Source organism: Puma concolor, chromosome A3 (genome assembly GCF_028749965.1).
Source record: "Puma concolor isolate L17-30 chromosome A3, mPumCon1.1.hap2, whole genome shotgun sequence".
Lineage (NCBI taxonomy): Eukaryota > Metazoa > Chordata > Mammalia > Carnivora > Felidae > Puma > Puma concolor.
The window spans coordinates 41347262-41368564 of record NC_141669.1 but is presented as its reverse complement, the minus strand read 5'-3'; the positions used below and the strand labels follow the sequence as shown (position 1 = coordinate 41368564).

The 21303-nt window shown below is 39.7% G+C and overlaps 1 protein-coding gene across 1 annotated transcript in view; it reads left to right on the top strand.

The window, feature by feature from the left end:
* Window positions 1–21303, top strand: part of DNAH6 (dynein axonemal heavy chain 6) — a 222804-nt gene that overhangs the window by 176130 nt on the left and 25371 nt on the right. The window contains exons 63-68 of the mRNA XM_086700734.1: window positions 1652–1821; window positions 8640–8830; window positions 10860–11020; window positions 14800–14888; window positions 15639–15785; window positions 17230–17368. Of these exons, the coding sequence (XP_086556860.1) occupies window positions 1652–1821; window positions 8640–8830; window positions 10860–11020; window positions 14800–14888; window positions 15639–15785; window positions 17230–17368 (897 nt within the window). The remainder of the gene's footprint in view (window positions 1–1651; window positions 1822–8639; window positions 8831–10859; window positions 11021–14799; window positions 14889–15638; window positions 15786–17229; window positions 17369–21303) is intronic.

The following is a 21303-nucleotide window of genomic DNA, read 5'->3' as shown; positions in this document are numbered from 1 at the left end:
TATACAATTGTGAAGGTTTGTACATGTGTGATAGGAGGGCTTATGTTCTAAATGTGAAATTTAGATCTTTGCAGGTGAAATTTAATAATCAATTCCAATGGCATTCTTACCTTCTAAAGCTTCCTAATTGCTTAATCTTTGTCTTTGATAGTTTCTAAGTGCTTCATGTCCTAATAATTGAGAGTTATTTAAAATATGCTCTTATCCTCTCTCGTTAGCCAGAATCCTAGTGAATATACAATAAATAATGAGAACCTCGAGAAAAAGGAAGTCCTTTTGGAATAAATGGTTCTACTATCTGGTCCTCAAAGTAACACAACCACCTTCAACCAAAGTTGTGTGCTGTGCCCTGTGGTCTCATACCATGTCATTGTCTGTATGCCATCTAGAAATTAGAAGTCTTGCAGAGGTGCACACTCCTCCAGAATAGTCTCAAGTGTCACTGAATTGCTGTCACCACATTTTTGCTATTATTAGACCCTCAGAACAGAGCCCCAGCAGACCAGCTGGAGAAAGAGGTTTTCTAGCTTGACATTCAAGCCAACGGTTTCGCCCAAGGTCCAACCAAAGGAACCTGTTTCATTACTAGAGGACAAACTGGCTGTGTTGGCTTGCTGAGAGGCTTACAGCGCACTGTATACCCTGCCTACAGGAATTTCAGTGCTAACTCTTGCCACATGTTAAAACCATTATAAAGGGTGGGGTGTCTGGGTGGCTCAGTCAGTTGAGCGTCTGACTTCGGTTCAGGTCTTGATCTCATGGTTCTTGAGTTTGAGCTCCACATCAAGCTCCACATCAGGCTCACTGCTGTCAGTGTGGAGCCTGCTTTGGATCCTCTGTCATCCCCCTCTCTCTCTGCCCCTCCCCTGCTCTCACACACGCACACACACTCTCTCTCTCTCTCTCTCAAAAATAAACACTAAATATTTAAAACAATTGTAAAGGCTAACCAGGATCCTAACCCTCATGTGACATGCAAGCCCATTTCCTATAAATATTCCATGGGGAAAGGCGAGCAATATATTCTGTTTATTAGGGCATAAAGTTCTATATATGTCAATTTATCCATATGTTATCTAGATTGTTCAAATTATATATGTCAGAACTTCCAGTCTGCTTCATCTATCACAGACTTGATAATTATGTGTTATTTCCTACCACAATTATTTTTTTTCTGCTTTTTCCTTTACCTCCAGCAGTGATTACTTGATGTACTCTTTCACTGTTATCTGACACATAGGTTCATTTTATTGTTTTTATTATATATTTTAATTAATATAACTTGACCTATTTGTTCCATTTAATTGTATTTGCCTTGAATTCTAATTTATTCAATGTTACTCTTATCACTTCAATTTTCTTTTTTGCTCACATTTGATTAATGTTTCTCTACACATCCTTTTATTTTTAACCTCTTTGTTTATTTTGTTTTAGCTTTGCTTTTTGTAAGTGATTTGCTATTGGATTTGTTTTCTGATCCAATTTTAAATTATTTTTAATTAGGTTGGTTGGGTAAGGGGAGATTAATATATTTTCATTTGTTGTAAAAACTGATAGTAAATGTAGGCATTTTTAAGTTACCAAATACATTTATTTAATTTCAAAGTCAAACCAACTCTAATTGAAGCATCTTTTTAAATTGTGTTTCTAGGATCCTTTGAGACTTATATCAATCCATATGAATGGGAAGGCTATTCTAAAAGTAAGGAGGAAGAAGAATTCATGACAGAAGAAAAAGAGACCAAAAACCGTAATTCCTGGCATCCAGTATTGAGTTCTTTCCAAAAGCTACTTCTCATTAAATGTTGCAAAGAAGAGAAGGTAGGGTGTTGCTTTTTTTTTTAATTAGAGGACTGTGTCACAGTTATTTCTACTAATGCTCATTGGCCAGTTATGATTCATAACTGACTAGATTTATTTATTTAGAGATTAACAATGGCCAAGTTTGGGAGGAGACTGCAAGAAATAGAGACTTTGTGTCATTAATAGACCATAATGTTTTATGCAGAAAATGAAAGAAAAGGCTAGAGAGCCATCCAGGAACCTAGTCATCCTTTCCTAGCATGCGCCATCAGGGACTTGTGCTCTCCAGAGAGGACAGCGATCACCGCAGGGCAGTAGTGGAGAATTGATAGACCTTTCAGATCTTGGCGACAATGGGAAGAAGTCTTTTGAAGATAACAAAACCACAGTCACCAAGACCAGTTTGAAGATTGTTGGACTGGTCTCTGTAAGAAGCTGTAGCAGCCAGAATTGGATAGAGATTATAGATGGGGTGCCTGGGTGGCTCAATCAGTTAAGTGTCTGACTCTTGATTTTGGCTCAGGGCATGATCTCACGGTTCATGAGTTGGAGCCCTATGTTTGGCTCTGTACTTACAGTGTGGAGCCTGCTTGGCATTCCCTCTCTCCCTCTCTCTCTGGTCCTCCCCCTCCCCTTGCTCTCACAAACATGCACTCTCTCAAAATAAATAAATAAAGTTTTTTTAAAAAAGGATAGAGGTGGGAGATTGAAGAGATAGAGGGGGATGTAGAGATGAGGCAACTGGTATGGCTTCCAGTTTCTGCTTGGGTGCCAGAGGGGATAACGTAACAACAACTGAGCAAATGTGAAAGGAGAAGTATGTCACAGAAAGCTGTCACTGAGTCTGCAGTATCTGCCAGCTATCAGAGTACGTAGCAGCCTGGAGACCAATTAATATGTAGGTAGGAAACTCTATAGAGAGAAGCATAGGCTAGAAATAGAGAGTTGCATGTTATCAGCATCAAGCTGGGAAGTATATCAAACGGGAGTTGTTGGAATCAGATAGGAATAATGCATAATACAATAAAAGGGCAGGTGGGCAAAGGATGAAACCCTGAGGGGCACCAACTTTAAAGGGAAGAAAGAAAGGATGAGAAGGAATAGTCATAGGGGCAAGAAGAACACCAGGAGAAAAAAGTGACATGGAAATTAAGGATGTATAGCGTTTCAATACAGCAAAAGTTATCAATAGAATAAATGAAGCATCGCAGACAGTTCCAGGATTCTTGCAACACGTCCCAGAAAAGTTCTCCAAATGTGATCAAAGCCACAAATGGTAACAGCCATACCAAATTCACAGAGGATCAATTGAAAATTCTTATTAATACATTGAACCAAAGACCTTCCTTATGTTATACCATCAAATAAAACTTGCTTTACAAATCAACACAGAGGAGTCTGGAATTTGGATTAGGTTTCAGAAATGAAGAGCTAGATATGCACTCCAGAGAGGACAGGGACCTGAATCAGTCAAGACCACCAACAAAATTACCCTGAAGAGAATATCCAAGTATGGCAATATTATACCAGCTACACCTCCTCTCAATCAGATATAGTGACCAAGGCATTTGGGAGCAACCTTTACTCTGGTACTGATTCCAGAGAATGACTTACTAAGGAAATTTGGGTTCCAGAGTAAAGAATTCATGTTCCAAAGATCTGGATTACCTTCCCAGAGAAAAAGATAATCTGAGGAAGCCTTATAACAGGGACAAGACCAGAGACCAGATTTGTACAATGAGAGACTGCTATTCCCAGGTCTGTTCACAGGCAGAGCCCATTGGGTGTCCAGTGTTTCTACATGGTAGAGTCAATTGCTCCTTTGGGAGAAAGAGGATGTTCCAATACAGTGGCTTGTGTGAGGTACTGCAATCTTACACAAAATTCAGCGTCCTCCAGAAATAGCATATTTGGACCTAGATGGAACTTCATTTCAAAAAACTCTAAGTAAACCAGGTGATTGAGTCATTAGAACTGCAACAGGAAGTAGAATTCCTATCATTCCAACAATTCTTTCTCTGTCATCAATATTATCAATAGTTCTCAGGACAAGGTTGTTAGCAATTTGAACTAGAAAGAGTAAAAAGAAATTATCAGAGAGGAATAAAGACTGCCAGACAGAGAATAATTTGTGACCACACCAAGCTAAGAAAAGTCCTGTATACCAGTGTTCTCAAATTTTGGCATGTATCAGAATCATCTGAAGAAAAAAAGAATCATCTGGAGAGTTTGGGAAAGCACAGAGACCTGAGGGTACTTCCCAGAGTTTCTGATTCAGCATGTCTGACCAACGGGCTAAAACTCTGCATTTCTACCAACTTCTCAGATGATGCTGATGCTGATCCTGAAGCCGTACTTTGTGAACTCCTGATTTAATGTGATTAAACATATATAAGAAGAAACCATTATTCTCAAAGCAGACGAATGAGGACATCAAGACATATGTCGTGACATGCAGCATTGTTAATTTCCAAGGCTAAATCTACTGAGAACCCCAACTTTGACAGTCCTGGTATTTCAATCCATCCTTCCTCTACCTCAGGAAGGTGGCAGGCTCTTTGAGAGCCAGGCTTTCTCTCTATTGAAAGCCACACTGTTGGGGCGCCTGGGTGGCTCAGTCAGTTGGGCGTCCGACTTCGGCTCAGGTCACGGTCTCGCGGTCCGTGGGTTCGAGCCCTGCATCAGGCTCTGTGCTGACCGCTCGGAGCCTGGAGCCTGTTTCGGATTCTGTGTCTCCCTCTCTCTCTGACCCTCCCCCGTTCATGCTCTGTCTCTCTCTGTCTCAAAAATAAATAAACATTAAAAAAAAAAAAAAAAAGCCACACTGTAGACAAAGTCACCCAGGATGAAATCTTAGAGCAACAATTGCACAGCTCTTCCAATTTGAGAAACACCAGTTATATGAATGCAATTTTACCACTGAACTACATACTTTAAACGGTAAAGATGGTAAATTTTATGTTATATGCATTTTACCACAACTTTTTAAAAGAAGAACTTCAGCATGATGGAGAAAAGTGTGAGTACTTGTGTTCTAATATAATGCCCAGTTTGACAGCCACCCAGGATCTTTATCCTTCATCTAATATACTACAGCTGAAATGAGGTTTGGTCACTCAAGAGGGATGAACAGGGGTCATGATCCCCAAATGTTTAAGCTTACTTTCTCGTCACAGTGAAAGCAATGGGCAGGGAATTCTCAAACACAGAGTCTCTCAAGAATGGATTTGTGCACTATTCATCTAAATTCAGCAATTCTCTGTGGATTCTGATAGACAAGATGAACTTAAAAATACTCAGAAGGTCTCAGCCAGAGACTATAAAGCCACAGGCCAGGAAAACAGTTCTAAGCAAGACATAATGGAGTCACATATGTCAGAATTGGGAAACTCAACTTAAAAAGCAAGTGAGAGGAGCTCCTAGAAAAGGACTTGGTGATAAAGAGGGAAGAGACTGATCCTGCAACCAGACATGGGATTTTCAGAGGATGGTCTTTAAGAAATGCCTAACTCTCTAGATCGTAGGTATGAGAAATCTGAAGCATTTTCACATCAAATTCTTACCAGGATTGCCATAAAGATCTTGATGAGAATAAAACAGCATAAGTCCAGAAGGGTCACAGAAGTAGATGCATTCCAGCCTGTGTTATGGAAGGAACCTGAGGAGCAAGCAGGTCAGTGGGTCCTATCATCTCAGAACCTACTGGAGCATGGTGCAGGAAGTACATAGAGAAAGACCCCCAAATACCCAGAGTTAAGACCATGAAAAGACTTCCTTGGATGATAAGGACTCTGAAAGTAAGGATATTATAGATACAGAGGGCCCTGAAGCTGGAGCTGAGGAACTGATAAGAAATGCCCAGGCAGGAAGTCCTCAGCACTCCTCCCTGCTCTGCAGGGTCGTCAGCAGAAAGGGCACACTCTAACCAGGCCACTCTGCCCCTCTGTCTGTGTCGCGTTCAACATCAAGAAGCCAGCTTGGGAGCGCCTGGGTGGCTCAGCCCATTAAGCCTCCGACTCTTGGTTTTGGCTCAGGTCATGACCTCAATCCTCAATCGGGGATTGAGCCCCAAGTCTGGCTCCACGCTGACAACGCTGACAGGAGCCTGCTTGGAGTTTTCTCTCTGCCCCTCCCACACCCTCTCTCTCAAAATAAATAAATAACCTTAAACAAAAAAAAAGAAGCCAGCCTGGTTCACTCATACTGACTAGAGTAACTAGAATCCAAGCAACCTCTGCGCTAAGTGAATAAGATGGCAGTTGTTAACACTATCTTTTATATGGACGAGATATTTGGAAAGAGCAGAGGACTCCTACCCACTTAGTATGAAAGTGAGGAGAACCATTTAGCAACCGTGTTGAGGCACACATTCCTGGGCTGGCGTGCATACATACCCAGTTCTGTGGTATTACCTCTTCCTCCAGCTGAGAAGCGTGAACCTCATCACCGAAGGGACAAACAGTACTAGGCCAAAGCAAAAAAACGGGAAACTACATGCTAATTCCACAGGAAAGCTCGGCTCTATAGCTCTAACTGATACGTCGCCTTTCTGTATTTTATGTACTTAACCATATTCTTGGATATATGCACTTCTAAGTACATAGTAGGTAGACTGGAGCCTAACCAAGGGTGTATTTTGTGCAGATTTACTTTCTGCATATTTAAACTGTTTCATAGAGAAAATCAGATCGCACACAACAAATTGCACATGTAACCAATAGCTTACGATCTTACATTAATAAAGCCGCTGGAAACCTAGATCTCTATATAATATTCATGGCGGTTTTTCCTATTTACAAGAGAAATATTTCTCCAATGTTTTGACTCTATATAACATTAATGGTAGTTTTTCCTATTTACAAGAGAAATATTTCTCCAATTTTTTGAGCTCAAAAACATTTCCTGAGTGTGTTACCACTTTTATATTTACATACCAGCCTCAAGAAATAATTGGTGCTTTCTGTGTTGCTATTCATTATGAACTCTAAGTGCTTTTTGTCAAAGTAAAAAGCAAATAAATCATACTATCAAAAACATTTTAAAAGTGATAATGAAGAAATCAATGTTGAAATTGTATTGTTTTTAATTTTTATTTTTTTGTTTTATTTTTTTTAATGTTTATTTATTTTTGACAGAGAGAGATAAAGAGAGAGAGACAGAGCATGAGTGAGGAGGGGCAGAGAGAGGGAGACACAGAATCTGAAACAGGCTCCAGGCTCTGAGCTGTCAGCACAGAGCCCGACATGGGGCCCAAACTCACAAACCGTGAGGTCATGACCTGAGCCGAAGTCGGACGCTATTTAGTCACACAGCTAAAACTGAGCTCCAAATCCCCATGGACCTGTTGCAGGACTGTCCCTTTTGGACCACGTCACCTTTACAGTTAGTACCCCTATATAGCCTCACGTAAGTGGGCAAGCATGTAAACATCTTTTCCCAGATTGGCCACAGAAGGGTACAATTGGGGTCATGGCCCTGACCCAGACTGAGATATCCCCTCTCCCGATAGCAATAACAAAAAAACATGCAAGGATTGTTTGGACAGGGTGATGTGAATACCTAATGGAGGGTTAATTTTAAAGAAGGGCTGCTGCTTATAGTTGTGCCAGATGCGCACTGCACAAGCCTTAAGGGAGCCATTTGCCTTGTAAGATATTATAGGTTAGGTTTGTATATTTATCATGACAGCTTTCTGGCACAAATACCTTAGGATCTCACACACAGGCTCCATACAGGCTAGAGAGGGAGAAGGTCTGCAAGAGCAGGAGTAGGGTAAACAGGCTAGGATAGGATCAGTGAAGGCAACACATTGGTGGAGGAAGTGGTGGGGCAGGGATATGATCATCCAAGCTGAGGCTAATTCCCAAGAAAGGTCAGAAGAGGCTGAAGACTAAAATGAGAACGGAAGATGGGGAGACAAGATAGGCAGTCAATTCTGAGAAGCTGGCTTATGAAGGGAATCAAAGAGATGAAATCACTGAGAGGGATGTGGTGCCTGGGTGGCTCAGTCAGTCAAGCATCTGACTTCTGCTCAGGTCATGATCTCATAGGTCAAGAGTTCGAGCCCCACATCAGGCTCTGCACTGAGAGTGCGGAGTCTACTTGGGATTCTCTCTCTGCCTCCCTCTCTCTCAAAATAAATAAATAAACTTTAAAAAATAGCTAGGAAGGGGCAGCAATCCAGGGAAAACTTTTGGTTTTAAGAACTGTGCACAGTAGATCCTAACTGTGCAATAATAAAATCTAGGAGAGAGGAGAGATCAATAGTGCAGAAAGAAACAGTGGAAGGACAGGGGTACCTGGGTGGCTCAGTGGGTTAAGCGTCGACTTCAGCTCAGGTCACTATCTCGCAGTCTGTGGTTCAAGCCCCACATGGGGCTCTGTGCTGTCAGAGCCTGGAGCTTTGGATTCTGTGTCTCCCTCTTTTTCTGCCTCTCTTTCTCTTTCAAAAATAAACATTAAGAAATTAAAAAAAAAAAACGGTGGATAGACTAAAAGTAAAGTCCATGAGAATGTGGAAGGAATGCACAAGGATGGGACAGAAAGAGGCAAGGATGGGGGAGCAGGCTTATAGATGGAGGGAATGACAAGGGACTTTTCCTCTCATCCGGTAGTCATCTTACTCAGGAAAGTCATGAGAACCATGGCTGTTGGCAGTTACGTGGTGCAGAAACCCGTTGTGCACAAGCCCAGTAGGAAGAAATATGCCTAATCAAGAGAGAATGAGTGTAGAACAGGGCACCACCCTCTGAGAAGTTGAAGGGGAGAAATGGGATGGAATTATGAAGGATCTTCAACATATTATTTTTTTTAATATTTTTCTTTTCAACTTTCAGATAGTTTTTGCTCTTACAGACTTTGTAATAGAAAGTCTTGGAAAACGCTTTATAGAGACACCCCCTGTGGACCTGCCCACTCTGTATCAAGACATGTCGTATAACACTCCCCTGGTATTCATCTTAAGCACAGGGTCGGATCCTATGGGGGCATTCCAGAGGTTTGCCCGGGACAGCGGGTATTCAGAACGGTAAGGTCCACGTTGTGTCGTTTTTATAATTCATGTGAACAGCTCCTTGTTAAAATTTGCCCCTTTTTCTTTCCTCTGTGGAGTGTGAATTCCTACACTTAGGTATCCCTTACTAAATAATAAGATACATTAATATTTAGCTATGTATGTTGTTAAAATGGAGTCAAAAATAATAAAAGCAGATGTAAACTTCATTTGAACGAATGGAAGATTGTCCAAAATGTATAATAATCTAGTGGAATAGTGATTAAAACGTATTTGTTATTTAAGACATTATTTTAATGTATCTGTAAAAGTTTACTCTATATGAAAAACAGATTGTATTAATGTATATTAAGAACAGGCACTCTCATTTATTGCTGGTGGGAATGCAAATGGTACAGGTGCTTTGGAAGACAACTTGGTGTTTTCTTACAAAATTAACATACTCTTACCATACAAATCTAGGAATCAACTCCGTGGTATTTAGTCAAAGGAGTTGAAAACTTTGTCATGTCCACACAAAAATCTACACACAGATGTTTATAGCAGCTTTATTCATAATTCCCAAACTTGGAAGCAACCAAGATATCTTTCAATATGTGAATGGGTAAATATACAGTGGTACATCCATAAAATGGAATGTTATTCAGCATTAAAAAGAAATGAGCTGTCAAGCCATGAAAAGACAATGGAGGAACCTTAAATGCACACTATTAAGTGAAAGAAGCCAATCTGGAATCTATAATTCCAACTATATGTCATTCTGGAAAAGGCAAAACTATGGAGACAGTAAAAATTTAACAAAGGGTTTACATCCAATATAAAGAACTCTTAGAAATCAATAAAAGGTAGGTAATCCATGGGGGGGTGGGGTGGGGGAAGGGTGGGAGGGGAGAGAGGAGATATAAATGGGAAAATGGGAACAGCCAGAGGGTCAGTAAATAAACCTATGAAAAGGGGAAACAATTTAAAACTCAGTGAGACACCACTATATATATATATATATATATATATATATATATATATATATATATATCCACCAGGTGTTAGCAAGTACATGGAAAAATAAATACTCCTGGTAGAAGTGTGGAATGGTGGCATCACTTTGGAAAACAGTTTGAAATTATAATAAAGTTAACATACACATACTGTGTCAAACAGCAGTTCTATTCCTAGGAACATACATAACAAAATAGGGTGTGTATGTATACCAAAAGACACGCACAAGAATGTTTATTGCAACATTGTATGTAATAGCCAAGAACCAGAAATAACCCAAACATCCATCAAGAACAGAATGGATGGATAAATTCTGGTATAATCACACCATAGAATATTATATAGCAGTGAAAATGAATGGACAATAATGACACAATAATATGAATTAATCTAAAAAATAATGTTAATTGAAACAGACCAAATAAAAACTATATATATACTATATGATTCCATTTATGTAAAATTATTCTATGGTGTTAGAATTCAAAGTAGTTTTCACCTTTGAGAATGAGGAGGGATATTGATTGGGAGGGTGGTGGTAATGCTCTTTTTTTTTGTCCTGGTGGTGGTACAACTGTACATTCACTTTGGGAGAATTCATTAGGCCATACACTAATGATCACGTTCTTTTTCTGTATGGGTGTGAGACTTCAAATTAAAAAAAAATTTTTTTTAATTTAAAAACTGATCTATAGTGTTGGAAATCAGGATAACGTGTACCTTTGGGAAGGAGGAAGGGAAAATGATTGGAATGGAAAGGGGCATGAGACAGATGTCCCTGGGCTGTTGGCAAACTTGTGTTCTCAACCACAGGTGTTCATCTGTGATCATTCATAGAGCTATTTATTGTTTTTTGGACTTTTCCATATGTGTTACAGTAGAAAAGTTTTTAAAAACAAGAAAATAAGAGAAAAATATTTGCACATCTACTAGAATGAGGATTTGAAATGTGTGCACATTTTAGGCAAGAATCTACTAAATTTACATTTCTTCATAATCTCATTACCTAAAAATAACATAAAACAGCATTTTTTGTTGTTGAATTCAGGGTGCAATCAATTTCACTGGGGCAAGGACAAGGACCCATTGCTGAAAGAATGATCAAAGATGCGATGAAATCAGGAAACTGGGTGTTTTTGCAGAACTGCCATCTTGCTGTTTCTTGGATGTTGGCAATGGAAGAACTAATTAAAACCTTCACAGATCCAAGTATGTCAAACACATATCATTTGCATAATAATACTGTTTTTATGTAGTCATCTTTGTTGAATCCAATCTTACAAGAATTTTTTTATTGTAGGCATTGTATTTCCCCATATTAAAGAGGAGAAATTTGAAATCTAGAGAGGTTACTTAAATTACACAGTCCAGATTTGAAAAAAGATCTTCAGACTCCAAGTTGGGGGCATGATCCACTGGACCATTTCTGTTTCATGTTACCTTCTATGGAGGCCATTTGAGTTCAGAATAGATTCACAGAGGCATGATAAAAGAAATAGAAAAATGGACTTAGGACAAAGAAAGTAAATTAAATCTTTCACTAAAGAATGAGAGAAGTTAAGGAACAGATTCAAATTGCCACAACCCCCTTAGAGTCGTGTTTTACCATTTATTATTCTCTGTAACTCCTATGCCTACTAACCTTCATGTGTGCCTCCTAGCCATGTTGCCAAAAACCAACCTCCACTTTTGGAGCCAAAATACAACGCAGAAGATAGAGTTTGGGATAAAGAGGAACTTTATTGTTCAGGTCATGATCTCACAGTCATGGGATCGAGCTCCAGGTCAGGCTCCATGCTGACAGTGCAGAGCCTGCTTGGGTTTCTCTGTCTCTATCCATCTCTCTCAAAATAAATAAATAAACTTTTTAAAAAATAATAAAAATAACTGAAACCTCAGGAACTGTATGATTGGTAATAAGCAGGATGAGCCCTACTTTACCACTCTGTCAGGAGGCCACCCTATCAACCTAGGATATCCAGAGCACTTTCTCTCCGGTCTTCCTTTGTGCCCAACCACAGAAGCTTTCTGGGAAGCTGTCTGAGAAGCTGAGAGCTATGCAGCCAGTCTTATAAGTGACTTTACTTACTGCTGCCTATTAAAGTGAAAAGCTCTTCCTTTAGAGACTGGCCAGCCTACACAGGATACTACCACAAAGCCAAGACTTAGCAGCCTTCCCCTAAGGACCCCTCACTTCCAATTCCTGCTCCTTACCTCTGTAGGCTGCCTCCAGCAAGGATAAAGAATCCTGCACATCCACCACCCAGGATATTCACTCTTTTCACCCTTTTGCAATACAAATAAAAGTGGTCTTCACCTTATTTCCATTTAAGTAATTAAAGAAAAATGACCAGAAGGAATTCACCACTGTTCAGGGGTTGCTGGTGATCAGGATTATAATTAAGAAGAAAATGCTAGGTTGTTGATGGGAATGCAAGCTGGGGCAGCCACTCTAGAAAACAGTGTGGAGGTTCCTCAAAAAACTAAAAATAGAACTACCCTATGACCCAGCAATTGCACTGCTAGGCATTTATCCAAGGGATTCAGGTATGCTCTTTCGAAGGGACACATGCACCCCCATGTTTATAACAGCAATAGCAACAATAGTCAAAGTATGGAAAGAGCCCAAATGTCCATCGATGGATGAATGGATAAAGAAGATGTGGTATATATACACAATGGAATATTATTTGGCAATCAAAAAGAATGAAACCTTGCCATTTGCAACTACATGGATGGAACTGGAGGGTATTATGCCAAGTGAAATTAGTCAGAGAAAGGCAAAAATCATATGACTTCACTCATATGAGGACTTTAAGAGAAAAAACAGATGAACATAAGGGAAGGGAAACAAAAATCATATGAAAACAGGAAGGGAGACAAAACAGAAGAGACTCATAAATATGGAGAACAAACTGAGGGTTACTGGAGGGGTTGTGGGAGAGGACATGGGCTAAATGGGTGATAGGTACTAAGGAATCTATTTCTGAAATCATTGTTGCACTATATCCTAACTAATTTGGATGCAAATTTTTTAAAAAATTAAAAAAAAATTAATTCAAAATGAACGTTGGAGACATTAAATAAAATTATAATTATAAAAAAAAGAAAATTTTCTGCATTTCAGAGGGAAAGCCCTTAAAATCTCCAACAAGTATTGAAAATTAATGTATCCTTAATTTCTTTACTCAAATGTGCCAGTGTCTAGATTGCCAAACTCTTATGTATTAAGAGCTTTCTATATGGCACAAAAACATACACTCAAATCAATGGAACAGAATAGAGAACCCAGAAACGGACCCACAAATGTATGGCCAAATAATCTTTGACAAAGCAGGAAAGAATATCCAATGGAATAAAGACAGTCTCTTCAGCAAGTGGTGCTGAGAAAACTGGATAGCGACATGCATAAAAATGAACCTGGACCATTTTCTTACACCACACACAAAAATAAACTCAAAATGGATCAAAGATCTAAATGTAAGACAAGAAGCCATCAAAATTCTCGAGGAGAAAGCAGGCAACAACCTCTGTGACCTCAGCTGCAGCAATTTCTTGCTCAACACATCTCCAAAGGCAAGGAAATTAAAAGCAAAAATGAACCTGGACCACTTTCTTACACTATAATCAAAAATAAACTCAAAAAGAATGAAAGACTTAAACATAAGACAGGAAGCCATCAAAATCCTGAAGGAGAAAGCAGGCAAAAGCCTCTTTGACCTTGGCCACAGCAACTTCTTACTCAACACATCTCCGGAGGCAAGAGAAACAAAAGCAAAAATGAACTATTGGGACCTCATCAAAATAAAAAGCTTGTGTGTAGTGAAGGAAACAATCAGCAAAACTAAAAGGCAACCAACGGAATGGGAGAAGATATTTGCAAACGACATATCAGATAAAGGGTTAGTATCCAAAATCTATAAAGAACTTATCAAACTCAACCCCCAAAAAACAAATAATCCAGTGAAGAAATGGGCAAAAGACATGAATAGACATTTCTCCAAAGAAGACATCCAGATGGCCAACCGACCCATGAAAAAATGCTCAACATCACTCATCATCAGGGAAATACAAATCAAAACCACAATGAGATACCACCTCACACCTGTCAGAATGGCTAACATTAACAATTCAGGAAAAAACAGATGTTGGCGAGGTTACAGAGAAAGAGGATCTCCTTTGCATTGCTGGTAGGAATGCAAACTGGTGCAGCTACTCTGGAAAACAGTATGGAGGTTCCCCCCAAAAATTACAAAAACATAGGGTCCCCTATGACCCAGCAATCGCACTACTAGGTATTTATCCAAGGGATACAGGTGTGCTATTTCGAAGGGGCACATGTACCCCAATGTTTATAGCAGCAATAGCAACAATAGTCAAGGTATGGAAAGAGCCCAAATGTCCATCGATGGATGAATGGATAAAGAAAACGTGGTATATATATACAATGGAGTATTACTCGACAATCAAGAAGAATGAAATCATGCCATTTGCAACTACATGGATGGAACAAGAGGGTATCATGCTAAGCGAAATTAGTCAGAGAAGGACAAATATATGACTTCACTCATATGAGGACTTTAAGATACAAAACAGGTGAACATAAGGGAAGGGAAGCAAAAATAATATAAAAACAGAGAGGGGGACAAAACAGAAGAGACTCTTAAATATAGAGAACAAACAGGGTTGCTGGAGGAGTTGTGGGGGGGGGGGATGGGCTAAACGGGTCAGGGGCATTAAGGAATCTACTCCTGAAATCACTGTTGCACTATATGCTAACTAACTTGAATGTAAATTTAAAAAAATAATAATAAATAATTGTTTTAAAAAAGGGTTCTATAAAGATTCTTCCCACCTCCATTTTAGAACATTTTACAACATAAAATACTTAAACTAGTCTTTTTGCCATGATAAGTATTTGTTATATAAAAGTATTATTATAATTTAAGCATTTTCCTTTTTTGTTGTTTTATCTTTGTTTTAAACAGACATTATCATCAAGGACACTTTTCGACTTTTTTTAAGTTCCATGCCTAGTAGTACATTTCCTGTTACAGTTCTCCAAAATTCTGTCAAGGTAATGTATGCACATGGTTGGAACGGCACAAAATGGCCTCAGAGTGTTCCCAAGTGCGTCCAGGGAACCCAGTCCCCATGTGTAGGACCACGTCAAAGTCCATGTGGCCAAGGTGGGGAGGAGCAAGTCAGTATCCCTGTACCTGATAGCATGCAGGGAAACGATTTCCCAAGACACTGCCACCCTTGTGTGCCCTAGTCTGTTGACCATTCAGCTCTATAAGAAAATGTCAAAGATTCAGAATGGTGAGAATGGGTCCCCTCCCAGAGTTAAGAGAATGTTTCAGCATTTGAGAGAAGGAAGGCCTATGGGTAGTATGGCTGCTGGATTTCAGTGCTGGAAGTTTCCAACATATGGGAAGCCCCTGCATATGAATGATCGCTCAGGAACAAGAGATGCCTCTTCCTTCCCTGTCCCATGTCATCAAGGACTGCAGTATGTTGAGATGAGTGGAAAATCCAATGCAGAAGGCCTGAGCATACTTTCTGGCCCATATTTAGAAAAATGAACTCCAAATGAAAATAGTATGAGGTTCTGGTGGAGATGTTTTACCCACTGTAGGTCTGAAGACCCCACCAGGCCCTACTTTCCAGAGACTGAGGCTGAGCAAGACACAGAGCAGGAATGCCAGGAATGCACCTTGGGCATCAGTTATCTCCATCCTTCCATGGCTTCAGTCTATAAGTATTATTCATAAATAATGTAAATCTATAAAATCACCCTTTGTGCCACATATGTGTCCAAATTCAGGTAACCAATGAGCCTCCAAAAGGTTTACGTGCAAATATCAGACGAGCATTTACTGAAATGACACCTTCGTTTTTTGAAGAAAATATACTCGGAAGAAAATGGAGACAAATAATATTTGGCATTTGTTTCTTCCATGCAATTATTCAGGTACACTCAATTTTGCTTTTCAATAGAAACAAGAAAGTGCATTATGTTAATAAATAAATAAGTAAAAAGTAGGAATTACATGAAAGCTAACAGGTGACATTATGAAGTGCTGAGGCCCCGTTCCATGTCTGAACCCAAGTTGTTTTCACTCAGTGGCAGATCTCTGTGCTCCCCTCACCTCAGCCTCTCACAGCTGCACCTCCCAGCTCTACTCTGATCTAAGGGATGCCATCACCTGAGTAGATGCACAAGGTCAAACTCAAAAGCACAAAATTGATCTCCTCAGCTATGCCTCACTCCCAAATCTGCTTCCCCTCCACACTCTCCTCCTGAAATCAGTGGTCCCATCTCTCAGTCGCCTACAATCAAAACTTCAGGATTTTTATTATTCCTTCTCTGCACACACATATCATGTCAGTCATTGTTTTTCTTACAGTGTGTTTCACTCTCACCTATTCCTGTTTGAGTGGGCTGACCACCCTTACATCTTCCCTGTGATCAGAGCCCCAAGTCCCCTGAAAGATGACCTTTAACTCAGTACTGCTTTCTGCTTCCGTCTGCTCATACTTCACTGCTGTGGTCTGGTGTCCATCCCGTGACCCTGCACTTAAATTCTGACTTTTCAACTACATATCTCTAAATGGTGTCTTGGTTAGATTGGCTGCCTGGGTTTCAACTGTGTATGGTCTACAGAGAAAGATTCTGTAAAGAAAAAACAAAGATTAAAGATGCAAGATATGAGATAAACAAGTAAACAAGGTCCTAGAGGTGATCCGAGAGGCTGGGCCTAGGGGCTCCAGGTGTGAGGTCCTTGTTGTACAAACAAAGACAGCTGAGATGGAGAGGTAGCTTAAGACTTAGGGAAATTTTGAGGTCAAGAGGAGGAAATATGAGACCTCTGGTATAATCAGCAGAGTTAAGAAATTAAGGTGGGATAGGGAGATAACGAGCATGTGAAATCATGAAACAAGGATTATGATTCTGTGTACCAGTTTAAAAAAAAAAAATGTCCCTGCAGAGAAGTCAGTATGTAATCAGCACATCATGACATGACTAAAAGCCTAGGTGAGAGATTCCTTAAAACATCAGGGAGTCACTCTGTCTACCTGATGGATGATTAGTGTATTTTTTCCCTTATTTTGATGGGGAAACATTTTATTTTACCATGAAGGACAAATTTCCTTTTGACAGGTCTATTACATTTCCAGTGATGTCAAATTTTCTTTTGGAAATTTTGGAGAGGAGCCAGGACTAGAGGGATAGATGCCCTCCATGTTTGGTGAAAGCCAAACTGAAAGCCTAGATGAAGTTGAACTGCATGATCTTAACTATTTTTACAGAATGAAAATGCCCAACTGCAATAGAAACCTTTTATTTCTCAATATTTTACACAAAATTAACTTTATCGAATTTTAGGTAAGACCATTTTCATTTTCCATTCTAGGAGAGAAAAAAGTTTGGCCCTCTTGGTTGGAATATCTGCTATGAATTTAATGACAGTGACAGGGAATGTGCTTTGCTGAACCTCAACCTTTATTGTCAAGAAGGAAATATTCCCTGGGATGCATTGATTTACATTACTGGTCAGTATGCCCACATGGGCAGGGCAGGGCCCATATGAAGATGGTGTCCTTCCCCAGTGGGAGTCGATGGTGGTAATGATGACTTGTGATAGTCCCTTTGTGAAGATAAGACCATGAAAAGAATATCAGGAAGATATTTGCACATGAAAAATGGGCAGATGTTTTCCCAAATAATAATAGCAAAAACATACTCTCTTGATGCATGCCAAGTACTGTGTTAAGCACTTCCCAAGAATTAGTAGATTTAATCCTCACAACAACCCTAGGAGGTGAGGACTGTTATATCCCTATTTTATGCATGAGGAAATTGAGGCACACAGTTTATAAATGGTGGAGCCAAGATTGAAATCCAGGCAGTCTAGCCTCCAGAGTCTGTGCTCTTAAATTCAAAAAAATCTGAATACTGCTTGACCTGTTGATTCAGGTACACTTGTGAAAAAGGAAAATATATTTCAGGAATTACAATTTTTAGCAGATATTAATTGTGGCCACATGGAACCTTAGTGCCAAGCCTGAGCAATGAAGAAATGATTTGCCCTGGGGAGTGGGGGAAGAAGAGCACTCTGAAAAGGGGCAAAATGGGAATGGGTGGTCTTCACTGGTGAGTAAGGGAAATGGGGAAGGACAGAGAGGTATCAGGTGATCTAGAGCTGGGAAAGGCAAATAAACCTTGGAAATAGAGGGCAGTGAAACAATAGTGAAAATGAATGCGGACCCATCCTCAGAGTGGACCCAAAGGAGTGGTCTTGGAATTAGGGGGCTACTGTATACTCCTGCCTGCAGCATGCCAGCACTCCAGTGGGGCCAACACTGCTTACAAAATGGTGCTAGTTAGTTGACCTTATGTTGATGGCCAGCTTACTTTCAACAAAGGCATCGGGGCAGCTCAATGCAGGAAAGATAATTTGTTCAATAAATGATGCTGGGACTGTTAGGTATCCATCTGCAAAAGGATGAATTTGGATCCTTATCTCATATGATACACAATAATTAATTCAAAATGATGGACGTAAGAGCTGAAACCAAAGAGCAAAGCAAATCTTTGTGACTTTGTGTTAGGCAATTACTTATTAGATATGACACAAAAAAATACAAGCAATAAAGAAAATAATAAGAATTTAAAAAAATAAATCCTCTTCATCAATATTTAATACCTTTACACTTTCAACAAACACCGTCAAGAAAGTGAAAAGGCAAGGGGCATCTGGGTGGCTCGGTTAAGCATTCAACTTCAGCTCAGGTCATGATCTCATGGCTCGTGAGTTCAAGCCCTGTGTTGGGCTCTGTGCTGACAGCTCAGAGCCTGGAGCCTGCTTCACATTCTCTCTTTCTGTCTCTCTCTCTCTCTCAAAAATGAAGAGACGTTAAAAACAAAGTTTAAAAAAAATGAAAAGGCAAGTCACATACTGAGGGAAACTATTTGCAAATCATGTCTGTTAAGGCACTTGTATACAAAGTATATAAAAGAACACTTACAACTCAACAGTGAAAAGAAAAATCATCCAATATAAAAATGGGAAAAAGACTTGAATACACATTTCACCAAAGAAGATTTCCAAATGCCCAATAAGCATGTGAAATGACAGTCATTAAGGAAAAGAAAATTAAAGCCATAATGAGATACGACTTAACAACTACTAGGATGGCTATAATTTAAAAATGAAACAAACAAAACTAGCAAGCATTGGTGACAATGTTGGAGAAGTTGGAACCCTCATATGTTGCTGGTGGCAATGTAAAATGGTGCCACTACTTTGGAAAAATTTTTAAATAGAATTACCATATGACCCAGAAATTCTACTCCTAGGTATATGAATGAAAAATGGCCCACACCAAAACTTGTACACAAATGTTTATAGCAGTATTGTTTCATAATAGCCAAAAAGTGGAAACAACTTGAACATCTATCAACTGGTGAATGGATAAACAATGTGGCATGTCCATACAATGTAACAACCAGCCATAAAAAGGAATAAAGTACTGATACATACTGCAACACAGATAAAACCCTCAGACACTCTGATAAGTAAAAGAGGTCAGACACAAAAATACTGCATTGTATGATTCCATTTACACGAAATTTCCAGAAAAAACAAATCTATACAGACAGAAAGTAGTTGCCTAGAACAGGGGTAAAAGTGGGAGTGACTGAAAAGAGGCACAAGATTTCTTTTGGGGGATGAAACAGATGTTCCAAAATTAGATTGAGGTGACAGTTGCACACAACATTGCAGGTTTACTAAAAATTGCTGAATTATACATGTAAATTTTTATGTGGATTTTATGATTTTTAAATTATAGCTCTTTATTAATTATAGCTGTTTTTTTAAAAAAACAGAGGCAAAAAGGCAATGCTTTATTCATAGGCTGGTATTTTAGGCAGTCATTTGTGCATTCATCCAGGAAATGCTACCTAGTATGACTATGATAGATGCTAAAAATACAAAGATGACATAGACCCTGCCTGTCAAAATCTAACTCATGGCATGGAGGGTGGAAATAATGATAAACCATATGTTAGGATAACTACGAAATCAGCAGAATGTATGTGTAGTGCTGTGGAAACTCATAAGGAGCAACTAGTAGTACTACCTGCGGGAATCTGGAAAAGTTCCACCAGGGGGCGATGGTTGAGATAAGTGCTTAACAGTTAAACTTCACACTGGGCAAGAGGAAAGTGACATAAAAGCCCAACAAGTTGAGGTGTGGCCTGACTATAGAAACTGTGAGTAATTCAGTTGGGCTGGTGCATAGTATGAAGAGGGGATGTGCATGGAGGGGAGCTCTATCCTCAACAAAGCTACAGAACATAAGGTGGGGGCACATCCCAAAAGGCCTATGTGTGCCATTAATAAGCTTTGGTTCTACTTTGTAATCAATGGTGGTCAATCTTAGCCCTTTGGCTGTAAAGGGGTGCAATAATTTATAAAGCTATAATAAAAGTAAAATGAAGGACTGAACAAGAAGATACAGCAACACCAGTGGGGAGACTAAAACAGGAGAGAATAAACAGAAATGCTGAGGACACTTTAAATATGAGAAGGTATTTGGATGTATGGGGAGGTCTTAAAATTTTAGAGTGTAAGGTATAGCAATGTCCAAGAGACAGATCTGAGCTGACAATGGACAAGGGTAAAGCCAAACCTAAGGCCTATCCAATTTGTATCAGGCCATCCCCCAGCCAGCCCATGGGGATAGGAGAGGAAGAAAAGATCCCACACTGGGATCTGCAATGAGACCCTCGGGAACTGTGATGTCAGGGCCAGGACAGGTAGTAGGTATCTATGGTGGACACATTCCCCCAGGTCCCTTTTCTGGGAAGACCAAACCCAGAGGACTCCTCCCTAAAAGTGAGCCTAAAAAGTGGGTCATCTACTGTGAATCAAAATAGTGGAGTTCGTTTTTTTTACACAGTTTGATCCAAGAAAAGGATAAAACTCAATCTGGATGGAGAAGCACAAAGTCTCATGGTATGTATGGAAAATATTTCTGTGCTGCTTCTCAAGATGCAGATTTGTAGTTTGTGACTTAAAAAAAAAATACTTTAGGGGAACTCTTTCCTCTCACCACTACTATAGAAGTCTTAGTTTTCCTGGCCATCCTCCTTTTCCAGACCCCACCATGCAATTGGAGAAACTTGAGCTTACATTCCCATCTAGCCCCAAGGGTCCAAGAGGAGCTTCAACTTAGGTCAAGGCTGGACAGACACACTACAAAGATGTAACCAAACTTCGTGTCCCAAGATTTCCTAGAAAGTGACTGAAGAATACACCCAGGAAAATACAGCAGCATCTCTTTCCTCCCTCTTAGAATTGCTAATACAGAGATTTAGCTACTTGACCATCAGCTGTAATACCTACTTCCTCCCCCCTCTCCCTGAGTGGCTGATCCACCAAGACAGACCGAAGTTGCTTCAATGGGAGAGGGAAGATAAG